Source organism: Tympanuchus pallidicinctus, unplaced genomic scaffold (genome assembly GCF_026119805.1).
Source record: "Tympanuchus pallidicinctus isolate F22 unplaced genomic scaffold, pur_lepc_1.0 scaffold14, whole genome shotgun sequence".
NCBI lineage: Eukaryota > Metazoa > Chordata > Aves > Galliformes > Phasianidae > Tympanuchus > Tympanuchus pallidicinctus.
In genome coordinates this window covers 6,589,899-6,611,929 of record NW_026294659.1, presented here as the reverse complement: position 1 = coordinate 6,611,929, position 22,031 = coordinate 6,589,899, and the positions used below count along the sequence as shown (strand labels likewise).

General features: G+C 35.9%; 1 protein-coding gene across 19 annotated transcripts in view; it reads left to right on the top strand.

Annotated features, from left to right (window-relative positions):
* Nucleotides 1–22,031, top strand: part of DMD (dystrophin) — a 1,043,395-nt gene that overhangs the window by 855,769 nt on the left and 165,595 nt on the right. For all 19 annotated transcript variants that reach the window (XM_052674157.1, XM_052674152.1, XM_052674148.1 and 16 more), the window contains 2 exons: nt 6,185–6,305; nt 7,014–7,282. In XM_052674157.1, the coding sequence (XP_052530117.1) occupies nt 6,185–6,305; nt 7,014–7,282 (390 nt within the window). The remainder of the gene's footprint in view (nt 1–6,184; nt 6,306–7,013; nt 7,283–22,031) is intronic.

The window sequence follows — 22,031 nt, the reverse complement described above, 5'->3', positions numbered from 1 at the left end:
TGAAAAATTGTTTTTGCCACTTAAAACCAGAAGTGAACCCAGGTAATTTGTTCATTGCAGAGAAGAAAAAGCCTCAGCAGTGTAGCTTATTACAAGCTGTTTTTTTTTCCTTTAGGAATGTTACTTTAAAAAAAATAATAATAATAATAATAAAAAAATAATAATAAAAAAAACCAGCTTATTATTTAACCTCTATCTTTTAGAAGACCATGTGAAATACCTCAGATATTCATAGGAGAGAGAAAAAATCATTTGAATGCTCCCAGTTGCCAAGATTGTCATTCAAAATTTTAAAAGTAGGATTAAATTCAAATGAAAATTTCAAATGCTTGAAACTATGCCAGATGAGGCTTGAACTCTCAGACGTATATACTGTCAGTTTCATTGCTGGATTATAAATGTGAGGTAATTTTTAGGCAAGGCACCTTGGATTTTATCCTCAGTACTCCCACATAACTGCTTTTTGTTTGAATTTACATGTATATGCATTATTTTGATGGTTTTTTTTGCATTTGAAGAAAGATGTGTCACACCAAAGACTGTACAGGGGTTTTATTGTTTGTTTGCTTGTTCTGCATTTATTTTAAAGCAGTGATCAAAAACACTCCTTTTCATCAAAGTGTTGTTTCCTCATCTTGCAGTTTTCTTTGTTTGGTGAAGAGTCATGACAGTGTTTTAACAAAATCATGTTAATAACTATGTACATATTCTGATAATCTCTGTTTCCTGGATTGCAATTTAGGCATCCCACAGGCAGCCTGCTTTTACTGTCAGTCTATTTAGATTTGCCACATCTTTTGCGTGGGAATTGTATTAGCAGAATAAATAGCATTAATGAATACAGAAGTTTATTACTAACTGTTCTCTCCAAACTCTTTTGCATGGAGTCTATAGTAAATGTGCCTGGGGAATGTGAATCCTGCCTGAACACACTAGCCTGTTCTGGTGGCACAGTTGATACCTACTTTTTGAAATGGCAGTCCAAGCCCATTTTTTAAAAAGCATTCCGATTGATTTTGAATTCGTTTAACTATACTTTTTCTCCTTAAAAATCATTAAAAGCAAAATCATCTGCTTTTCTGATAACGGAGTTTAGTACTAGTTTTACTAAAACAACTCTGTTTTTTCATTGTATTTTCATCTTGCAATTTAAACAATCTGTGTTTCTCCAACCAAAGAAATTTTTAGACACCCATGAAGAGGTAGTGGAGGTCTGCGGTAAGCTGATCAATATATGCATTATTAAAGCAGTGGGCAGAATACCATTACTGCTGTAGGACTGATGACAAATAGAGATGTTTAAATAAAGTGGTTTACTTGTTTTTTTGTCAGATCATATATTATGAATGTTCGATTTCCTCTATAGTCACCACAAAGTGAGGAAGAACCTCAGGAACTCAATGAAATTAGCCTGAAATAATTATCTGTAAATTAGACAGTCATTTAGGCTAATTCTGTTATCAGTGATGGTCTTCTTATTTAGAGATGTGTTTGTCAGAGCTTTAGATAGATATTTTTTTTTTTAGGAATAGGAAATGTCATTTTTTTTCAGGTAATGATTTTTATTGGTAGAGTATATTTCACAAAAAAAAAAAAAAAAAGAATTGGAAAAGCTGGCTTCATACAAAAAAATGTGGAATGGAATATTATGAGGTGAAAAGTCATTATTTGTTTTTGACGCTACTCAGTGCTACTGCTTCAGTTTCTTCTTTTTTATTTTTTGTTATCTCCTTTTTTGAAATGTATTTTAACTCACTTGATAGAAGTGTACAGATGAAAAGTAGGGGAGGCAATAAGAACTGTAAGTTCTCACTACTACACTGCATGCTGATCTAAATCTTGGGATTTATAGATTACAGTCCTATCCCTTAGGGTAAAAGTTGGAAAGCATTTAGCACATTAGATCACTGTTTTCTATGGTAAACTCTTCCCATTTGTGATTAATTGGAAAATACACAAAGTCAGAAACTTATCACTAGATCTTCTGTATCATTTTGGGAAGGTTTATGATTCCTGATCACACATCTTGTGGGATGTGGTGTGCCTATCTGACTACATTGTCCTTAGTTTGTTGCACAGAATAAGATGATGCAGGAATGTGGTTATAATCCTGTTTTGGAAATATGCCACCACGTGTGTTTGGGTGATTTAGTCTTCAAGAAAAAGTAATATATGCTGAAAGAAGGTATTTTGTCCTTCTCACTGTTACATGCACCTTTGCTAGGGCTAATCTGACTACAGCAACACTCCATACAGCAGTACTTCTTATCCCCAAATACAAGGCTTAGAGCTGTTTCTGAGTTTTAAATATCATATCAGTTGTTGCAGTTCTGTGTTCCCTTTCCTGGAATATCTGTGTTTCCTTTCTGCTTTCCTTCTCCTTCTGTGTCTGGAGGCAGACACAGACCTTCCTGTATGTGCCTCCCATTTTACTGATTGCATGCATAAACATTTTTAAAAAATAATTTGTTTTCAGCAGTCTTTATAAAAGCACAATGTATCTTTTAAATGGCATAATTGCAATAATTAAAGACCAATATGAGTATGGTGTTAGTTTTAACATTGTCAGATGAGAAGGGAGCACATAGTATACAAAGAAACATTTTAAGTTTTGCTACCTACTGGTTAACTTGAGCTGCAGCCGTCCCACATCTAGTGGGAAAGGAGGTTTTTTCACTAGCACAAAGGCTGGTGAACACTGTAAATATTCCCAGCTTAGAGGCATGGAAAAGCTTTTTAAATTTGCTCTTTCCATTGCACTGCATGTAAGAGTCATATACGTATTATAAAAATTTCCAAATCTGAAATTATGTAAGAAGTTAGAACTGCTTATCCAAGGAGTAACCTGAGTTTCTGTGTAGCACAGTGTCCAATGGTGTAGCTTTCTTGTTAATACACAGTACCTTTCTTAATTTGTGGAAATCAAGGTATTGATTCTTACAGGTCAACAATATTATTTATAACATTTATCACAGTTAACCAAACAGTAGGTTCCTTAGCAGATGTAGTATGTGAAAGGATCCCAGTCCCACTGATATCCATTGCACAAAATAAACATTTCTGACAGTGTCGATTCCTTCAGGAAAAGCTTACTTTGTTACATGATTTTCACAATTCACAATTATGAATCAAAGAATAACAAAATCCCAGGGATTGAAAGGGACCACAAGAGATCATTGAATCCAACCCACCTGCTAAAGCAAGGTTGCACAAGTAGGATTGTCCAGACATATCTTGAACATCTCCAAAGAAAAAGACTCCACAACCTCTCTTGGCAGTCTGTTCCAGTGCATGGTCACCCTTACTGTAAAAAATGTTCTTCTGCATATTTGTGTGAAACTTTGTATGTTCCAGTTATTGGCTATTGTTCCTCGTCCTGTCACTACACACCACTGAAAAGAATCTGGCCTTGTCTGACTGCCACCTGAACTTAAAATATTTATAAACATTGATCAGATCCCCTCTTAGTCTTTTCTTCTCAAGGCTGAACAGACCCATTATCTCAGCCCTTCCCAATAATTGGGATGCCCCTCATTATCTTTGTCATCCCCAGCTTGACTCCTAGGAGATCACTGTCTTTTTTGAATTGGGAAGCCCAGAATTGGACACAGTATTCCAGATGTGGCCTCCTCAGGGCAGAGTAGAGGGGGAGACCACCTCCCATGACCTGCTCCAAACTGCTGTCCACTGGAACACCCAGGTCCTTCCCTGCAGAGGTCCTCTTCAGCAGGTCACCCCCTGATGTGTATTAATGCATGTGGTTATTCCTCCACAGGCACAAGACTCTACACCTGCTTTTGTTGAACCTCATCAATTTCCTCTCTCCCCAATTCTCCGGCCTGTCCAGGTCTCACCGAATGGCAGCGCAGCCTCTTGGTGTGTCAGCCATTCCTCTCAGTTTTGTACAATCAGCAAACTTGCTGAGAAACTTGTGGTCAGTTCTTGACCACTCAACAGAAGGTTTATTTAAATATTTGTAGCAGAATCACAGAATTGTAGGGATTGGAAGGGACCTCCAGAGATCATGGAGTCCAACCCCCCTGCCAAAGCAGGTTCCCTACAGCAGGTCGCACAGGTAGGCATCCAGGCAGGTCTTGGACATCTCCAGAGAAGGAGACTCCACCACCTCCCTGGGCAGCCTGTTCCAGTGCTCCGTCACCTCACTGTAAGGAAGTTCTTGTGCATGTTTGTGCAGAACTTCCTATGCTGCAGTTTCCAGCCGTTTCCCCTTGTCCTGTCTCCACTCACCACTGAAAAGAGTCCGGCCTCGCCATTCTGCCCCCCACACCTCAGATATTTATAGACCTGGATCAGGTCCCCTCTCAGCCTTCTTTTCTCAAGGCTGAACAGACCCAGATCACTCAGCCTTTCCTCACAGGAGAGATGCTCCAGGCCCTTCACCATCTTTGCGGCCCTCCGCTGGACTCTTTCCAAGAGATCCTTGTCTTTTTTGTACTGGGGAGCCCAGAACTGCACGCAGTACTGAAGATGAGGCCTCACCAGGACAGAGTAGAGGGGGAGGATCACCTCCCTCGACCTGCTGGCCACACTCTTTTTAATGCACCCCAGGATGCCATTGGCCTTTTTGGCCACAAGGGCACACTGCTGGCTCATGGCCAACCTGTCATCCACCAGGACACCCAGGTCCCTCTCAGCAGAGCTCCCCTCCAGCAGGTCATCCCCCAGCCTGTACTGGTGCATGTAATTATTCCTCACATAATAATATAGTCGTTTGCTGAAGTTTACCTTCCTGAAATGTGTTAAGAATATTTTACCTGTAACTGCTCATATGATAAACTGCAGCTATTATTCTTATTATTAGTTTTGTTAAGTATTTTACAGAGTATTTCATACTGAATGTAATTCAAAATCAATGAAATTTTTAATATTGAATTTATAATTTTCATTAGTTTGCATAAGAACCAAAATTTTGTTTATACTTAACTGTATTGGTGGATTTATAATGGAAAAAATATATAATTTCAGTGTCATAAAAAGAAGTTTCTAATCTCTAGAGTCTCTTTGTCCTGGCTCGCACTTTTGCGCAATTACGTTGTGCTATACTGCACTATAACTTTCTTCATGTTTTACCTCTCTACTACTTAAACAATGTGCACTCAATATTCCTTCATAAAGAGAAAGAAATTATTGACATAAAATATTTAGATAATACAGCATTCAAAACAGCATGCAAAAGAATCCATATGATATGCAATCCACAGATGAGCTACCATCTACATTTTTAGTGCAGCAAGCATCTTGGGTTCAGGATAATAGCATTTTAATTTCTCAAAAAAGAAAAAAAAAAAAAAAAGATTCTTCTTGAAATTGTTTCATGTCTCTGAGATTTGTATCCTTGCTGTACCTAAGTGGAACGTTAAATACCAACCTTGCAACCTTATTTATGGTCATTTTAAAGTCAGGGAATAGAAGAGAGATAGAAAAGGAGGAACTGTTGCTGGAGGAAGAAAAATGCAAGTAAGGAAGAAGGAAAGAAGACAAAAAAGGAGACATTTTGACTTGTTCATGCGTACATTTATGCTGGACTGTATTTCAGGATTTTCACTGTTGCCTCAATTCTACTTTTCAGAAATCTTAGGTGGTGTAACGTGGGAAGAACAGAATCTACAGTGTTACTAGTAGAGAAGGCTGCAGTGCAATAATGTAATACGTAGAAATTTTTTTTAGGTTTCTTAGAATTGATTGTTAGGTGTTAGCATGACAGTATCCATAGTTCTTTTTTCTCTCCTTGTGATATAACTTGCTAGCAGCTGCTATGAATCACATTGGGTTTTCCCTCATATTCTGGGAAATCTCACATTCAGGAAGCATTAACTAAGCTGATATACAATGGAGCCAGCCAAAGCTTTGCTACTTGCAGCTAAGTTTTGATGCTAAATGCGATGTTAACCAGCAAAAAGAAGGTACTCTCTCACAGCAGGTAATTGGATGTGCATCCTTGGGTACTTTGCAACATGCTGCCAATGTTCGCTCCTTTGAATACAAGTGAATGGAATTTCAAGCTAAGTAAAGCTTCATTACATTTTTGGCAGCTTCTTTTACGTGTGGAAGCTGATGTTTAAAATGCTGTTCTTTAATTGACCAAAAATAACAATAAAAGGAGTAGCACTTAGTATTTCATTGTATAACCATTTGCAATATTTTTGTTTTTTTTTTCTCACAGACTTTCAAGAGGGAGCTGAAAACAAAAGAACCTGTCATCATGAGTGCACTTGAGACTGTGAGACTCTTCCTGGCAGATCAGCCGGCGGAGGGACTGGAGAAGGTCTATCCAGAACCAAGAGGTAACTGAAGAGAGAGCTGCTAGAAACATCATTAATGATCAGTGATGATTAAATAAATTCTGCCACCCACTGTGAGAGCATTCCTTTTACACTCCAAGCTCAATCTCAGTATTCAGAAACAGAACTAAAAATACAGACGGAAGAAACCCTTAGTGATGCTTTTGAACAGTGTGGAACTAAATAGACGTTCATATTTATAAGTAGATATTGCAACTGGCTTTAAATCTTCTGGATGTATCCAGAACTGTAGTCCTATTTGAGATCTGAAAGCTACAGTTCAAACCTGAATTCACCTTACAGCCTAAGTATTTCAGAACTATGTCATTTGTTTAGTGATCATTTATGAAACAAAAACAAGAGAAATCAGTACAGCAAAGCCCCCAAATCCACTCAGTTGCAGTGATTCACAGTGATTAATATTTATGTACATGCAGGACTTCTTCATTGAATCAGGATACAGCAAGGTGTAGCTACAAGTTTAAAATGCCATTACGTAAACGTGTGGGTTTTTTATCAGTATTGGGGAAAAAATGGGTTTGAGAGATTTACAAATAAAAACACATATAAAATAAATTTGATTTGTCATTGATTTTGAATAGTTTCTAAATAAGCCTTGAACTTTTTAGGCTTACCCAGATGGCAAGTTTTTTGTGTTTTTTTTTTGTATGACAGAGTACATCCTAAAATTCTCTCAAATTTTATATTTAGAGCTATTACCTGAGGAGAGGGCTCAGAATGTCACTAAAGTTCTCCGAAGGCAAGCAGATGATGTCAGAACTGAGTGGGATAAGCTAAATCTACGTTCTGCTGATTGGCAAAAGAAGATAGATGATGCTCTTGAAAGGCTGCAGGGCCTTCAGGAAGCGATGGATGAACTGGACCTCAAACTGCGCCAGGCTGAAGCTTTCAAGGGATCCTGGCAGCCAGTGGGGGATCTGCTGATTGACTCTCTGCAGGATCACTTAGAAAAAGTCAAGGTATGTGTTGTTAAATCAGCTTTTTTGAATATGAAATGATTGGCTAGGTTATCAGGAATTAACTTGTATAATGAGAATTGGATTGGTTTGTATCGTAGTGATTTATTTATTTATTTATTTGAAAAGTTTTTTTTTTTTTTAATTGCTGCAATTAAAACAAAGTGGAACCAACACTGAGAGTACATATTGCTAATGCATATGAAAGTGCTCTGCAGGAATGTGCAAATATCCTCAGCACATTTAATTCTTAATTCAGGAAATGCGGAGTTAGCATTGAAGACAACAAAATATAGTAGATAGGAGAATACACGAGGAAGGAAAACTAATTCTCTTGTTTATTATAGTTTTGCGAGCATGATAAGAGTGTAATTACATCTGTTCTTATAGAGCAGAAATAATTTAAAATATATGGTTACGTTGTTTTTTTTGTCATGATGGTGGCATTTGCTATCTGTCTTATTTTATAAGTAGACTCCACACCAAAGATAGTTTTAAAACAAAAAACTGCCTGGAAAAAGAAGTATGATTCAGAAAATCACCGCTTACTGAAAAACTCATAAGGATTCGTCCTTTTTCTTCATGACTGACAGGGCCAGGCTTTATAAATACTGCTGGATTCCTTCATCTAGAGTGCAATAGAGGCGGTTGCCATTTTGATAAGAACAAAGTGCCTCTGTTCCAGTCTCATAAATGGGAATCATTCGTCATTTTGAAAGAGACCTGAGCTGACTGTTATTTTCTCTTCCAGAACATTAGGATCTAAGAAAGAAGAAATAGAATGACTAATGACATGAAAAGAAATGCCTTTAAAAATCAAATGTAGTTTTCAAAAAGTAAAAAATTAGAATTATCCTTAAGTTTTAATGATATAGAAGTTTTAATGAGTATCCTGCATAAATATTGTGCAAGACAAAGGAAGTAGCTAATGGGCAGTTGGCTGAATAATTTGTTTTTCTTCAGCTAAAATTGTAAATGAACAGAAGAGATCTATTTATAAATTCTCAGAATGTGCCATCTATTATACCCATAGATTCATTTTTTAATCTCTCGTATTGCTAGAAAACAAAGCAAGTTACTTAATTCTAAAGCTGCGACCATAAAGCTTCAACTTTGTAATTACAGTGCAGAATCCTACTACAGTTCAGTCCTGGAGGACAGAATAGAATTTCAATAACAGCCATCATAAAATAGGACTCCTAAAACTTATGAAAATCTTGAGCAGACACCTCATGGTTTGCTCTGAGATGTTAGTATTAGGCAGAAACAAAAACTTCTGCTTGAAGATTTAAAATCAGATGTTACCATCTACATTCTGTTTTCATCTCATTTGTACCATATTTACTTAAAATATTTTTTTTGTGGGCTATTGTAAATCCATAACAACATCAGGCAAACAGTAAATGAAAAAACAGAATATTCATATCCTTGCAAGCTATACTTTTTCATATCATATATATGACGGAGAGTACTCAAATGGTACTGCACTTTCAACAGCTTCTAAATGATAATTAGTACTATTTAGGTAATGCAGGAACATAGCAGGGCAACAGTTGAATGACATTAACTCTGTGACTGCTACAGTTATTGCTCCCCAAAGTGCTGTCTTGAATACATTCATTACTCTAATGTAATAATATAATAATAATAATTCCAAAACAGATCCTGAAGATAGATGCATATACTCACTTGGCAATGTAAGTATGTTTGTGTTAGGAAAAACCATCAAGAAGGCTACAATTGTGCCTGCCATTTAAAAACTGTCCTTTCAAATTAACAAATACATGTTTTGCATCAGTTGTTCATATTTATGACATCCTTTCTTTTCTTAGAGTGAAATCTGTTTTTGAAAAGTCATTATCAGCAGTAATAAATTATGCAACTCTAAAACAGAGTATTTAAATTATTTAAAATTTTCTAGTTTGTATTTGCTACATGCAAGCTAACTAGGCAATAGAAACTTTGATCTTGGTTTTTCACATTCTTAGTGCATCTAAGTAAGGTGTACAAGTATTTAAATATACTCACAGCCATAGCCTTAATTTGTGGCTTTTATTTTTTCAAAACCTGGAAGAGAAGGTTTAGTTAAAGAGTATGCATTACCTGTGACAGTATCCACAGCAAGAATGACATTTTTTTCTGTATTTTTTGCACTGATTTCAGACTATTTTTATATTGACTTATTTGTTAATTAAATTCATTTCTGATTTATGCCCTGTCTTGATAAGTTTAGATATTACCATTATTACTATCTCAATACCTTTCTACAAAATGTAGTGGATTCTCCATAAGACATTAATAGCTACACAAGAAGTCAAAATTTCAATAACAGCATTACATTCATAGTTATTTGCAAGAAGAATTGTTATTCTGAGAGGAAAATCAAATTACTGAAAGAATTGTTAGTCTGATGCCTGAAAGTCTTAGTAAGATTAGGGAAGCTATATGGAAACATTCATGAAAATAGTCTGTAGAAGTGAGTCAAAGCAACAGTCAGATGAGCAACAGCGTCTGTTTTGGCTGTGCTACAGAAATGAGCTCCTAGTCTAAAGTAGAGGTATTTCAGTGAAGACTGAAGGAACAAGAGAGATTGCTGGTACAGGGACAAGTGGAAGGAGAGGAAAGTAAGCTCCAAACTGCACAGCACTAAATTGATTCCATCTTAGCTTGTTTTTTCTGACTACATACCCAGCCCTTGACTCCAAAACTCCACTAGTCTTCCAAAGTAGCATACTTGTTTAAGAATGGAAAATAAGTTAAAAACTATTGTATAATTTCTAATGTACAGTTCTAAAATGTGCTTTATTATTTGTGAGGATCACTGGGAAGGCTGCCTCAAATCTGCAGGAGATTGTAGTTGCCTTTGATATTTCCTATTTGGCCTGCACATGGGAAGCTGGATTAACACACACCTGATTACTGCTGTTTTTATCTTGATGCTTGCTTTCTTCTTAGTAATTGATTTTTGTAATGTTTAAACACTTTTGCTTTGCAAAAGTTTGGGTTAAAAAGCTGAGTTTGCTGAAGAAAACAGAGTTTACATGATCTGTTAAAGCTATTTTTAAACAAAAAAGATTTCTCATTGTAAATCTTATCAGTCAAACATTATCAAACTAATATATATTACATTTCTCATCTTTGCTGTTTTTTTTATGATGTGTTTTTTAAAGACAATGACTGATGATATTACAGTGCAAGGTAAAATACCTGTTACCTGCTATACATCTAAACACCCCAAATATCTTCTGAGCAAATCTGAATATTGGTCACATCGGCTATTGTGATTGCATTTCTTGAGAATCGTTCTCATGATGGAGATCACAGAAGCCTTCGTAATCCTAAACTGATAAATAGCTTCCTAGGGAATAAGTTCCCCTAGTGCCATTTGTCACTGCTCTTTTTAGTCTTAGTTGCTGTAGCTATTAAGGTCATGGTGTGATGTCAAACTCACACAGAATAACTAGTCCTTGATCAGTATTACTGCCTTATTATCACAGATCCTGGGTCTCTATTAATGTAACAACTGGTATTTGGATCTAGTTCTGAGGACAGGATATCAATAGTTTGATACTTCCACACAATAATCAAAATAAATTCATAGCTCTGTACTTCTCTGTCCTCTGTTAGTCTCCTTTTTTTTTTTCTCACAGATAGCTGATCTGTGGACTGAAAAACAACTTTCTTAATAACACACGTTCTTTCTCTCACTCTTCCAAGTATATCTTCCTGTCCACTAAATTTAAATTGTCATTTGGACACCTCAAATTCAGTTCAAGCCCAAATTAATCCGTTAATTGTACCCTAATATCCATTGGCTGCTCATTTTGATTGTAGCTCATGGGGTTTTTTTTGATTTTGCTTATTTCTGCTACAAATTCAACACGTGCTTTCTTCTCACAATAAATAGCTCATTTTCTGCAGTATGCCTGTAACACTTAATTTCACATCAGACCACAGCACAGATTTTATATTAAGCTTTTCCAAGTTCTGATGCATGCAATTATACCTGTCTCATCCATTCAGTACCCTTCCCATTTCCAATGGCAGCAGGGCCACTTTTCCTCTCTCCCCAAAAGATGCTCCTTTCCTCTCATAACAAACAAAAGCTTGATAGCGGTTATGCTATTATTAGTGCGCAACAGTAATTACCTGCCATACCAATACCTTCTCACTGACTTATAGTCTGTAGTCAGCTGATGAGAAATACCAGCAGCAGTGAATGCTGTTGATTTTTAAGGGAACCTTGATGACATTTTGGATTTTAATACTTTCAGACTCCGAAAAATTTTCTGAAAACTCAAAGCTACTCTTTTGGGATGCTGTGCCCAGAATTTTGTGACTAAGAAGTCAATATAATTTTAGTGTTGCAATTTGTCTCTTGCTAAAAGTAGTTCAGCTCCTCCAACATGCTTGAGAGCACAATGCAAAGTGCTTTCTCATGTCTTAGTGTTATCTGCTTCATCACTGACAGCACGGAACATATCCAGGTCAGTTTCCTGTCATACGTAATAAGTGAACAGCATAGCCTTTGGACTCTGAATTTCTTTCAACCACTTGGATGTAAACAAGATGTAGCTCCTCTTGTTCCAGGCAGAAGCATGGTTCAAAAAGCACACCCACCAATTAGGAGCTGAATTGCGTAGCCCTATTTTCAGTAACTCCGTTCTACTAGAGACCGATTTGTTCTCCTTTATTGTCAAATGAAGAGGGTGCCGTGATTCAATATGGAAATTGTTAATGGTAAAAAGCAGAGCAGAATTTAGTGCTGTAGGCCTTTTATTTTCTTGTGAGCAGTTTTCATGCAAGTCTGAATCTTGCTCCTTAAGAACTGGTTGTAGTTGTTGTGGTTTCACTTCTACAGCTATGGACATAGCACCTTCACAGAAACACTAGGAACTTTGCATATACATTATGAATTATAATATATTTAACGTAAGTGTATCCATAGAGTTTGTAAGTATTCCTTTTAATCATTCTTTCTCACAATCCATGCCACAATTTTTGCTATTTTTCTACAAAATTGTGAAACAAAAAACCATGAGAAATTCACATGAGCACTGTATAAGTAGCTATTCTTTTCTGAAATGCACATGCTGTTTATTTTAGGCTTTCTTCAGCATAATTACCAGTTGTTGCTTCTGACTAATATTCACTGGAAAATGTCAGCCTAAAACTTCTTTCTAATTACAAACTGAACAGTCTCCGTTGATCTGCTCATCATCTACTCCAAAATGACTTTCTTTGTGCTCTCAGTCCATTTGTCCCTAGGCATCTCTTCTCCAAATGCCATCAAAAGTAAAATAACCCCCAAAAATAATTAGCTAAATTTTAGTTGTGTTCCTGTGTGGCCACAGAAAGAAAAGAAACAGATTTCACAAGGTTAAGATACCTCTTTCTTATAACCACTCTCATAGTGAAGCAGCGACCTGAACTAGCGGACCTTGAATGATCATAGACAGTTCTTCATTAAGCAGGAAAAATAAATCATCTTGTATTGTTCTGTACTTCATTCTGGTACAGTTCAGATGCTGCTTTGCCAAAAAGAGGGATTTTGAGGAAGTGGACTCTTGCTAGATATTAATAGCAGCCCTAGATCCATTAAATTTTGGTCAGATTGTAAAGTGATGCCTATGTTCCTGTTAATTTTATGCCAACATAAAACTAAGTCACCTGGTAGAGATCATGCAATCCAGCCCCTAAAGTAAAAATATGTTATTATACATGCTGCACACTTTGAGATATTTGTAATCATTTCCCTACTTTAATGCTAGATGTGATATTCTACTTTTTTTTTTTTTTTAACTTTTTTTTTCCCCTTAACTTGTCTGATATTTTTCACAAACTCAGTTTTGTTTCATGTGACAACTTTTACATCACCCAGACAGCTTCCTACATTTCTTCACTTTTTTTTTTTTAATGTGCACCACTGTTGTCATTGCTGTTATAGACATTTGAAGGGAAAATCTCTGTTGAGTAGAGTTTGCAGCCAGCAAAGTAAGTCTTAAGTAAGCCCTTAAATACTGTTTCCAGAATTTCAATAGTCACAGGCCAGAATATATTTTGACTACTAAAGTATTACTCCCCACTATAGATAGACTCCCCATTATTCTTAAAAATGTCAAAATAACAGAATATTCCCTACTGAAAGTATTAGGATATGGTCTGAGATTTGGTTAAGTATTATTGATTTGTTTGTCTATCTAGAAGATTACAGCATCCTTCGGCTAACAGCTAAATAGGAAAATACAATGCCCTGAAGGAGATGAAAGTGTTAAGGTTTCCTTCAGGCTACAACTGAAGTAATAACTGTTACAGATGCTACTCATGTTTTCATTCTATGATAGAACCATGCAGTGATTATTTCTGATGTCTATTTAGACTACTTTGAAATGCATATACTTTTTTCAGTTTAATTTGAACTCCAGCTGCCTGACACCAAAGTCTATCATCAATTGAAATTACATTGTTCTACTTGCTTTACTAAGTCTCTTAATAAGTTTTGTGCTGGATTCTGTGATTTTTAAGGAATAGTTCATACAAAGTAGCCATTTCCTAATTCATTTGCAGCATTCCATAGCTCCCCTAAATTGTCCCTGGACGGAGTAGCGATCCTCTCTACAAACAAATTTTGTAATTGTAAAATATTTGTAGATTAGAGATTTTTCTAAGTAAGTTCCTTTTAAAAGAGGAGAGATCCTATGGCATTTTAGAAGACTTCATAGTTTTAACTGTAAAATAAACAAAAACAAATTTCATGAAATATCAAAATGGCCACAAGTTGTACCAGAGGAGGTTTAGATTAGACATGAGGAAGAACTTCTTCTCTCAGAGAGTGGTCAGGCACTGGAATGGCTGCCCAGGGAGGAGGTGGAGTCGCCATCCCTGTCAGTGTTCAAGAGGTGCCTGGATGAGGAGCTACAAGATGTGGTTTAGTAGCTTGTAATAGCAAGGGTAATGGGAGGACAGTTGGACTAGATGATCTTGCAGGTCATTTCCAACCTTGTGATTCTATGCTTCTATGAAAAAAATATTTTAAGGGTAATATAAAATAGAACATCAGTAGTATATATCAGAATATAATAAACTATTTTAAAATAAACTTAAATCTTACTTATATTTGATTTAAACTCATTGGAAAACTTTGACATCCTATAGATGTAACTATTTTTATTGAGGAATATTTTTGTGTATTTTAAACTTTACTGTGCTTGCTATGATGAACTTGATGTTTGTTCATTTTATTTAAAATAGAATGAACTTTCAGGATGTTGTAAAACACTGAAGACTCTTCACTTAATCACATCGCCTAATTGTCTGTACAGCCTGATATGAAGTTTTATCTTTTTGAAGCACAGCTTTACACAACAGAGACTTTACCAGGTTTGTTTGGTTGATGCTATTGGAGGCAAATTTAGTTTCCTAAGGTTTGTTTCAAATATGAGTTTGTGTTAAAAGCTGTGGAGTATTTCATCAGGTAGTTGTAGCAGTTTATGTTAGTTCTGCTATAGTTCTCAGTTTGTAGGTGGTGGAAGTTAATCGACTGTGTTCTGTAGTCTTTTAGTCTTAACAGCTTGTGAATTTATTTTCTCACATGAAAAGAAATGTAATCACAAATGGTTATTTAATATATAAAAGTCATGTTTTTGTAACTGGTACAAGTTAAATATAAATGTCTCATCTGTCTTATTTTGTTGCTTTGAATTCAGTTGCAAAAGATTGGAGAGTTTGCTATAGCAATAAATAAGACAATGAATAAATAAATTCATTTTGAATGGGTAAAGCAAACCATCACTCCTTCTGCAGACTCCTTTTGCAATAAAAAGCTATCCTTTTCTGATCTCTTCTGATTTAGGTGCTGCTACTTTAATTATACTGAATGTTTTATGGAAACTAAATTATATAATTTTTACCATATTGCTCTACTTATGTTAATGAGCAGTATCCCAATACAATATCCTTTCTTTCTCTTTTTCTTTCCTTTTTTTCTTTTTTCTTACATAAGATAGGCATGAAAATGATGGGTCGGCAGAGAATTGAAATCTTAGAATAGCCTTATAAAATTAAGACTATGCTTGACTATACATACCAAGAAACAGCAGCATCATTAAAGATACAAGAACATTGATGTTGCTTTGCTATAAAGAAACAAACAAAAAATGAATATTATTTAATTACATTTTTTGAGAATGACGAGTGTAAGCTACAGTGCCTTGGAGCTAAGGAATGTGTTAGGAAGGAACCAGCGCCTGGGCTCCAGCTGCAGCAGATTTCACTTGAGCAGTTTCACTCTTCACATGCGTACATTTGCATCTTATGCAGTCTAGCTAGAGTTGAAAACAAAAACTATTCAGGAAGAACTCTTTGAAATCAAGTCTGCTGGTAATTGTGAAAGATAAGAGACTGATGTTCAGCTGAAAGGAGAATGAAAAGAAGCAGATTTACAGAGAAGCTTAAAGACAATGGTATGATGCATTTCAAATGAAGCATTTCCTATCCTTTTTTAATCGTATTTTTGCATCGTCATTTTGTGAGCATTTGTGAGAAATGCTTGTATCTGTTGGTTGATAAAAGGGGAGCTGTAATATTCCCTACAGTACAAAAGCCTTTACATAATTCGAATCTTTTTAGCATCCACACAGATTTTTCTTGCATCTTCAGATCAAACATCTATACTGGTGCTTGTGAGTATGTCTGTGTATCTGCATAATGGTGTGTGTATGCAACAGTTGAAAACCATCTTCCAAAGTTCTCCAGATTATCACTGTACATACCTTGCCTAATCTGTTGCAGAATTAACTTCAATCTTACTGATATTTCCATGTGTTGTATCCTAATGACAAGTATCTTATTTTTTGAATGGCTTTTTCTTGCGTTAGCTTGTAATAGGTATCTTAATATGTAGCTTTTTGTATGGAAAATATGAATTTTCTTATGTGAGAGGGAAGTATTATTAGATCAAAGTAAATAATATTTTGGATAAAATACACACTCCAAAATTAATGTGCATAAGTGCATCAGTCAGTGAAGTTGTTAATAGAAACAACTTCTCTTTGACTTAGGGCCCTTGGGCTAAATAATGTAAACTTTTTCCTTGATGTTAACTGTAGAAAAGATCCTGAGCTGTAAAGAAGCAAAAAGGCCACTGGTAAAAAAACAGAAATCTTTTTCTACCTGCAGCCTACTTTGGTAGAACAAGCTATTATTAGCACAACAGTTTTCGTTTAGTCTCAAATTTTGCCTTGCATGAACTCTCCCTACTGATTTCACTGGGAGCTCAACGTCCACATCTGCAGGCAGAATTTGACTTTTTAAGTGTTGGTAATCTCTGATCTCGATTCCTGATAGCCTGCTGAGAGAAGTGACTAATACATGTATAAAGACCTGTCTGCCTTTTTATGCCTCTCAAGTTCAGAATCGAGGTCAGACCAGAACATTTTTAAGAGATTGCTCTTTATCAGTTTATCAGAATAAGAATGGGACTTGATCTTTTAGAAGTAGAATTAAGCACTGATGTTCCAAACCCGAAGTGGCACAGATAACATACGCAGGACCTCTTGCGTTTATCAGAGCGTTTTATTTTATCCCATTTGCCATATAAGCACGGCACATACAGCCACTGATCTGATAATCAAGTATTAACATTTCTGGACTTGACATTAAATTGGATATGCTCTGTGATTCTATTCCAAAGCCTTTTTTTGTTTTTTTGTTTTTGTTTTTGTTGGCTTTTTTTTTCCCTATAGCTTGGAAATGTAAACACTGACCAAAGAGGGGGGAAAAAGTTACAATATCAGTAACATTATTTTCTTTCTACTGAAGGACCATTTTATTTAGGCTTCCCTAACTCAGTGTGGCTCAGGGAAGTGGGTGGGTAAAGGGAGCAAAGGTATCTTCAAGCAGCAAGTGTAACAGAACTCCTGTGTCCTACTGATCAACCACATTTCATCTGCTGTGGACACATTTCCAAGTAGAGAAAAGAACATTCTCGAATGAATATAACCAGAGCCAAGCTCTGTGAGAAACGTGAGGAAAATACAGGAGTAAGGAATGCTAGAAGTGCAATTTAATGCTGTCTGCTCTCTGTGAGGAGGATTATTTTTTTTTCCCTGAAGAGGTCTGCAGCAATGTTTCTAAACAGAGCAATGTTCACTTGGTGGAAATCTTTGCTTGAAAGCATTAGTTATCCTATTCCCATCACAACTGTGGACGATAAGGATGTACTAAGGTGTTGTACCTACCAAGTATCCAGATTCTGTAATGATAATTTTACTATTACATTGGTAAATCAATGAGCAGAATAAAATCAATTTATCAAGCTCATACACTGGTACACAGTAGAAATTTAGGCACTGCTTGAAGTAGAGAATACAATGAATGTTAGATTGCCTGGAATGTTTATCAGTGACATGCAGCACTGTAATTTTCTCATTTTAATGTTTATGTATTTAAAGCCTAATAGAATTTTATTTCATTTTTTCAACCAAGGTTAACCCATAATAAGCCCTGATAATTGCTACTTAGTGCTCCTACAGTGCTTCTCATGTTCCAGCTAGTGTGAGTTAATCTTCTCAGCTTCTTTCTGGGACTGTAATAGAAGTAGTATTATCCCCAATTTACAAATATGGCAATTGAATCAGTGAAACTAATTTGTCCAGACAGCAATGCAGCTCAAATTATTTTTATTCTCTTAGGCTTTTACCTGCAAATTGTTTTATTTTAGTACAGTTAAATTGTCTGGAGGATTAAGAATGACAATTTTCATCAGCTTCAGCTGGAGCCACTGTTCTCCCTGCAGATGTGGCAATGCAGCCTCCCATCCAAAAGGGTTTCAGCCTGAATGTTCAGGAAGCTGCTGCTTTAAACTCTTGGAACGATTTCTTTTCTTTCTTTGTCTTTCTTAGCATTTTATTTAAGCATTCTTTCTTCCTACATTAGCCTAAAAAGTAAATTATTCTAGCTTACACTCTACTAAAATCTAGCTTTAGAATTTAATTCCCTTCTGAGGTACTATTGAAGATGTTCTCATTAGAATAAAGAATTCCAGGAATTTCCACTTCAACATTTTGACTTGGACTTTCACCAAGTTACAACATTAATTCAAGAAATGGAAAATATAGCTTTCACCAAAGCACTTCATTCTGTCTGATCTGCACTCTTATGGAGGTTAAAGATTGAATGGAGTTCTAATAACATGGTTTGGCAATAAGCTGTGTGAAACGCTTTGTGCTCCTTACTAAAAGTAGTCTATATATACTTTTTATTAGAGAAGAGGGGAAGAGGATTTGAAGCTTCTCATGTGAATTGTTTTAATGTTAGTTGTGTGTAAGAATACAGTCTGTGTCTTAGTAGTGTCTAAACTGGCTATTCTATGGCCGTGCCAGAAAGCCACGTTTTTCTTCCTGAGCTTTGCAGTACAAGGCCTGCCTACTGATGTCTAGAAGCTGGAGGTGGTTTGTAAAATCATGATACAACTGTTGTAACCTGTTATAAGCTGCTTTCTCTTTTTTCTTTTTCTTTTTTTTCTGTCTCTTAAGTACTATATTTACCTTTAAAATAGCATGCTGCCTTACAGCACAATAGGGATTTACTTTGTAGTAGCTGTTTTGTCAGGGCAAAGATAACTCTTGTGAGCCTCTGTTGCCTGAAAGAGCTTTAGGTAAGGAACATGGGTTATTCAACCCTCTATGTTTGTTTATGTTTAATATACTCATACACTGTTTGCCAGTAAACTAGTAAAGGCTGATAAAGTGTTATTAATAGTTTAAAAGTGTGTTTGACTGAACCTCACGGACCTGAGCATATACAGCTTTTCAAGGGATTTTAGTGTTAACGATGCTGAAAGAAATCATACTGTAGGAAAAAAATCCTTCGTAAAAATTCCTACATTTTTTCAGTGTTCTCCATGCAGTGTGTCTTAGACTTTCAGATTACACTTGGAAATGCTTCAGGCTTCTCACATTTCCTAGGCACTCCATCTCATGATTGCCATATTGGCTTCTTGGTCACAGAGTTACAGCATGACTGGCTTCGATTATGTGAAAAAATGGAGCAGAACTGTTAACAGACACTTTGCCATGTCATGGCTATAGTTTTAACAGCACAAATTATTAGCTAAACTTGCTTATTTACTTTCACTCTCCATGGTGGAAAACAATGTTTCAGAATAAATGACTAGTCCTAACCACAGATTGTCTCTGATCCAGAGTTGCAAAACTGCATGTCAGCTGTTGATTAAAAGATAAGAGTTTATAATTGCCCTGATCATTACAAAGGGACATGTGTTTCATGATAGATCTATACATATATATTTCTTTTTATTAAATTAAATATACTGATCATATAATAAACTAGCTGAAAAATACAGCTGGAAGTGACCTTCAAAGATCATAGAATCACAGAACTGTAGGGGTAGGAAGGGACCTCTGGTGATCATCAAGACCAACTCCCTGCTAAAGTGGATTCTCTACAGTTGAGAAAGATCAACAAGTCCAACTGTGTGACCACTTTGGGGCTAAACTAAAGTATACTATTGAGGGCTTTGACCAGATGCTTTCTGAGCACTGACAAACAGAGCACCAACCACTTTGCCAGGAAGCTTTTTCCAGTGTTTTCCTTTTCACTCTCACAGTAAAGAGATCTTTCTTGATATTATTCTGAATCTCCTCTGGCTTTTTCATTTAAAAAATTTAGAAAATCAATATACAATATTTGTTATTTATTTATTATATTCAAATTTTCATATTCTTACTAAAGGGCATTTGATTTTCTTTCTCCCCTTCTGTGTTTTATTTCAACTGTTTTTATCCCTGAAAAGCATTTATATTTTTCTCTGGTGTGTTTTTGCTTGGTCACTTCTCGGTTTATAACAACAATATATGGAAAATCAAATCAGCCAAAATCCATTTTGTTTCAACAGTGTGGGTCCCCAGGAGTGCTAGAATCAAATAAAAATACAATGTGAATTTAAAAGGAAGCTAAGTGCAGCAAATTGGACCAGCAGCTGACAATCTCAGGTTTCATTAAAATTTGAATCAGTATACTCTAAACCTATCAGAAAGGAAGCTGATTCATTTTTAAATTAAAAAAAAAAAAACAAACACAAAACTGTTCAACTGTCACAGGTATGATGTGAGAGTTGTTCCACCTTTAAATGCTTTAAATACAAGCCAGAAAATGTATTCTGCTACATGGATATTTCTTTGCTTGAACCGTAATTGAGCTAAGGGAGAAAAATGTCAGTGCTGGAACCTGCTGTGGGTGAGGTATAAGAGGACTGCACCTCACTATGCTGCTCTGATTTAGCTGCAGCTGGTGTAAAACCCCCATAGACCACACGTGTATTTGACACCTGAGAACTTCTCTCCCTAAGACATCCCATATGTTCAGCACATTGCCAGATAACCTTCTCCATCTTCTCTCCTGGTTATGAAAACTGAGGATTAGCACAGACTAGTGCTAATGGGACACACTTCTGTATGAGTGAACTCATAGAGAAACTCAGTGAAAGGGTATATTGTCTTCTTAAGTCTTGCATGTACCAGGAGGAACTGTCCTCAGGATTGTTTCTGACTTCCCCTGTTGTGCTCAGAGCAAACCTGCATAAATGTGTACATGTCTCACAGAGATTTTCCTAAACATAAGTTGAAGTGTTGTTAAGGCCCTTCAATAGGCAAAAGTAACAAAAAAAAAAGTAAATCTATTCCCATAAATATTTCAGATAAGTAGGAAACTGTAAGAATAGTGGCTAGATTTGAAAATCATAGTTGAAAATCTCAATTACTTGTTTCAATTCTGCGATTATTGAACGACTGTATAATGATTGCAAGTAAGTAATTATTAGATGGTCTCTGTTTACTGAGTATAATTTTTAAAACAAATGCAGCTAAACTAAATGCTATTGAGAATATGAGTTAGTTTGTACATGCTGTTTTGTTCCTTGTATAGATATGGTGAATGTTGAGCAAGGATGATTTCTTGCTTGCAATACAGCAGCTTAGTTGCAGTCTGTTCTGACAAGGCATTGAGGTTCTCTTTTCTGGACCACATTCAAGCTTATATGATAGCCGTTGAGATCAGTAGGAAACAGTTCAGTAAGAGAAAAAAAAATTAATGAAGCATTACCAATTTATAGTAGCAAAAAATAAATGAAATCCAGCTTACATTTTACTTCAGTTTTTCTATTTGTGTGAGGAATGAGTCTTGTTCTGGGAATAACCTTCCTCTTCGGGGTGTATTTTCCAAGTGGCACAGAGGAAATTAGTCACACTATTCCCTTAACTCCAGGGGGCCAGAAGTTACAGGCTCCTGATTTAATTTTGGTTGGATTCATGACTTCTGTGTTTGGCTTGTTATCAGCTGTTGCACATGTGGCTGAAGGAGAAAGAGGTTAAAAAAATTGAAAACGTGCACTGTATAATCAATATTCCTTTCTGAATTTTCAGTTTTGATTTCTGTGATGGGAACTCCCTGATGCTAGCAAAGAATATGATATTTCTATTGTGATTGAAATGAGCTCGTTCACTGTATATTTCCTCTGCTACTCAAATGATGCATGAATTTCCTTTCATAGTTTCAAGGAACCAATTTATGAATTCTAAACAAAAACATATATTTTACATGGTCCTGACAAAAGACATCTCCAATTGATGTGATCTTTAAGTGTAAAGATGTAGACTTTTCTATCTTTAGCTCCCTTCTGAACATTCAGCAGCTTCTGAAGAGGAAGTTGGTGCTTTTCTGTATGTTAGGGACC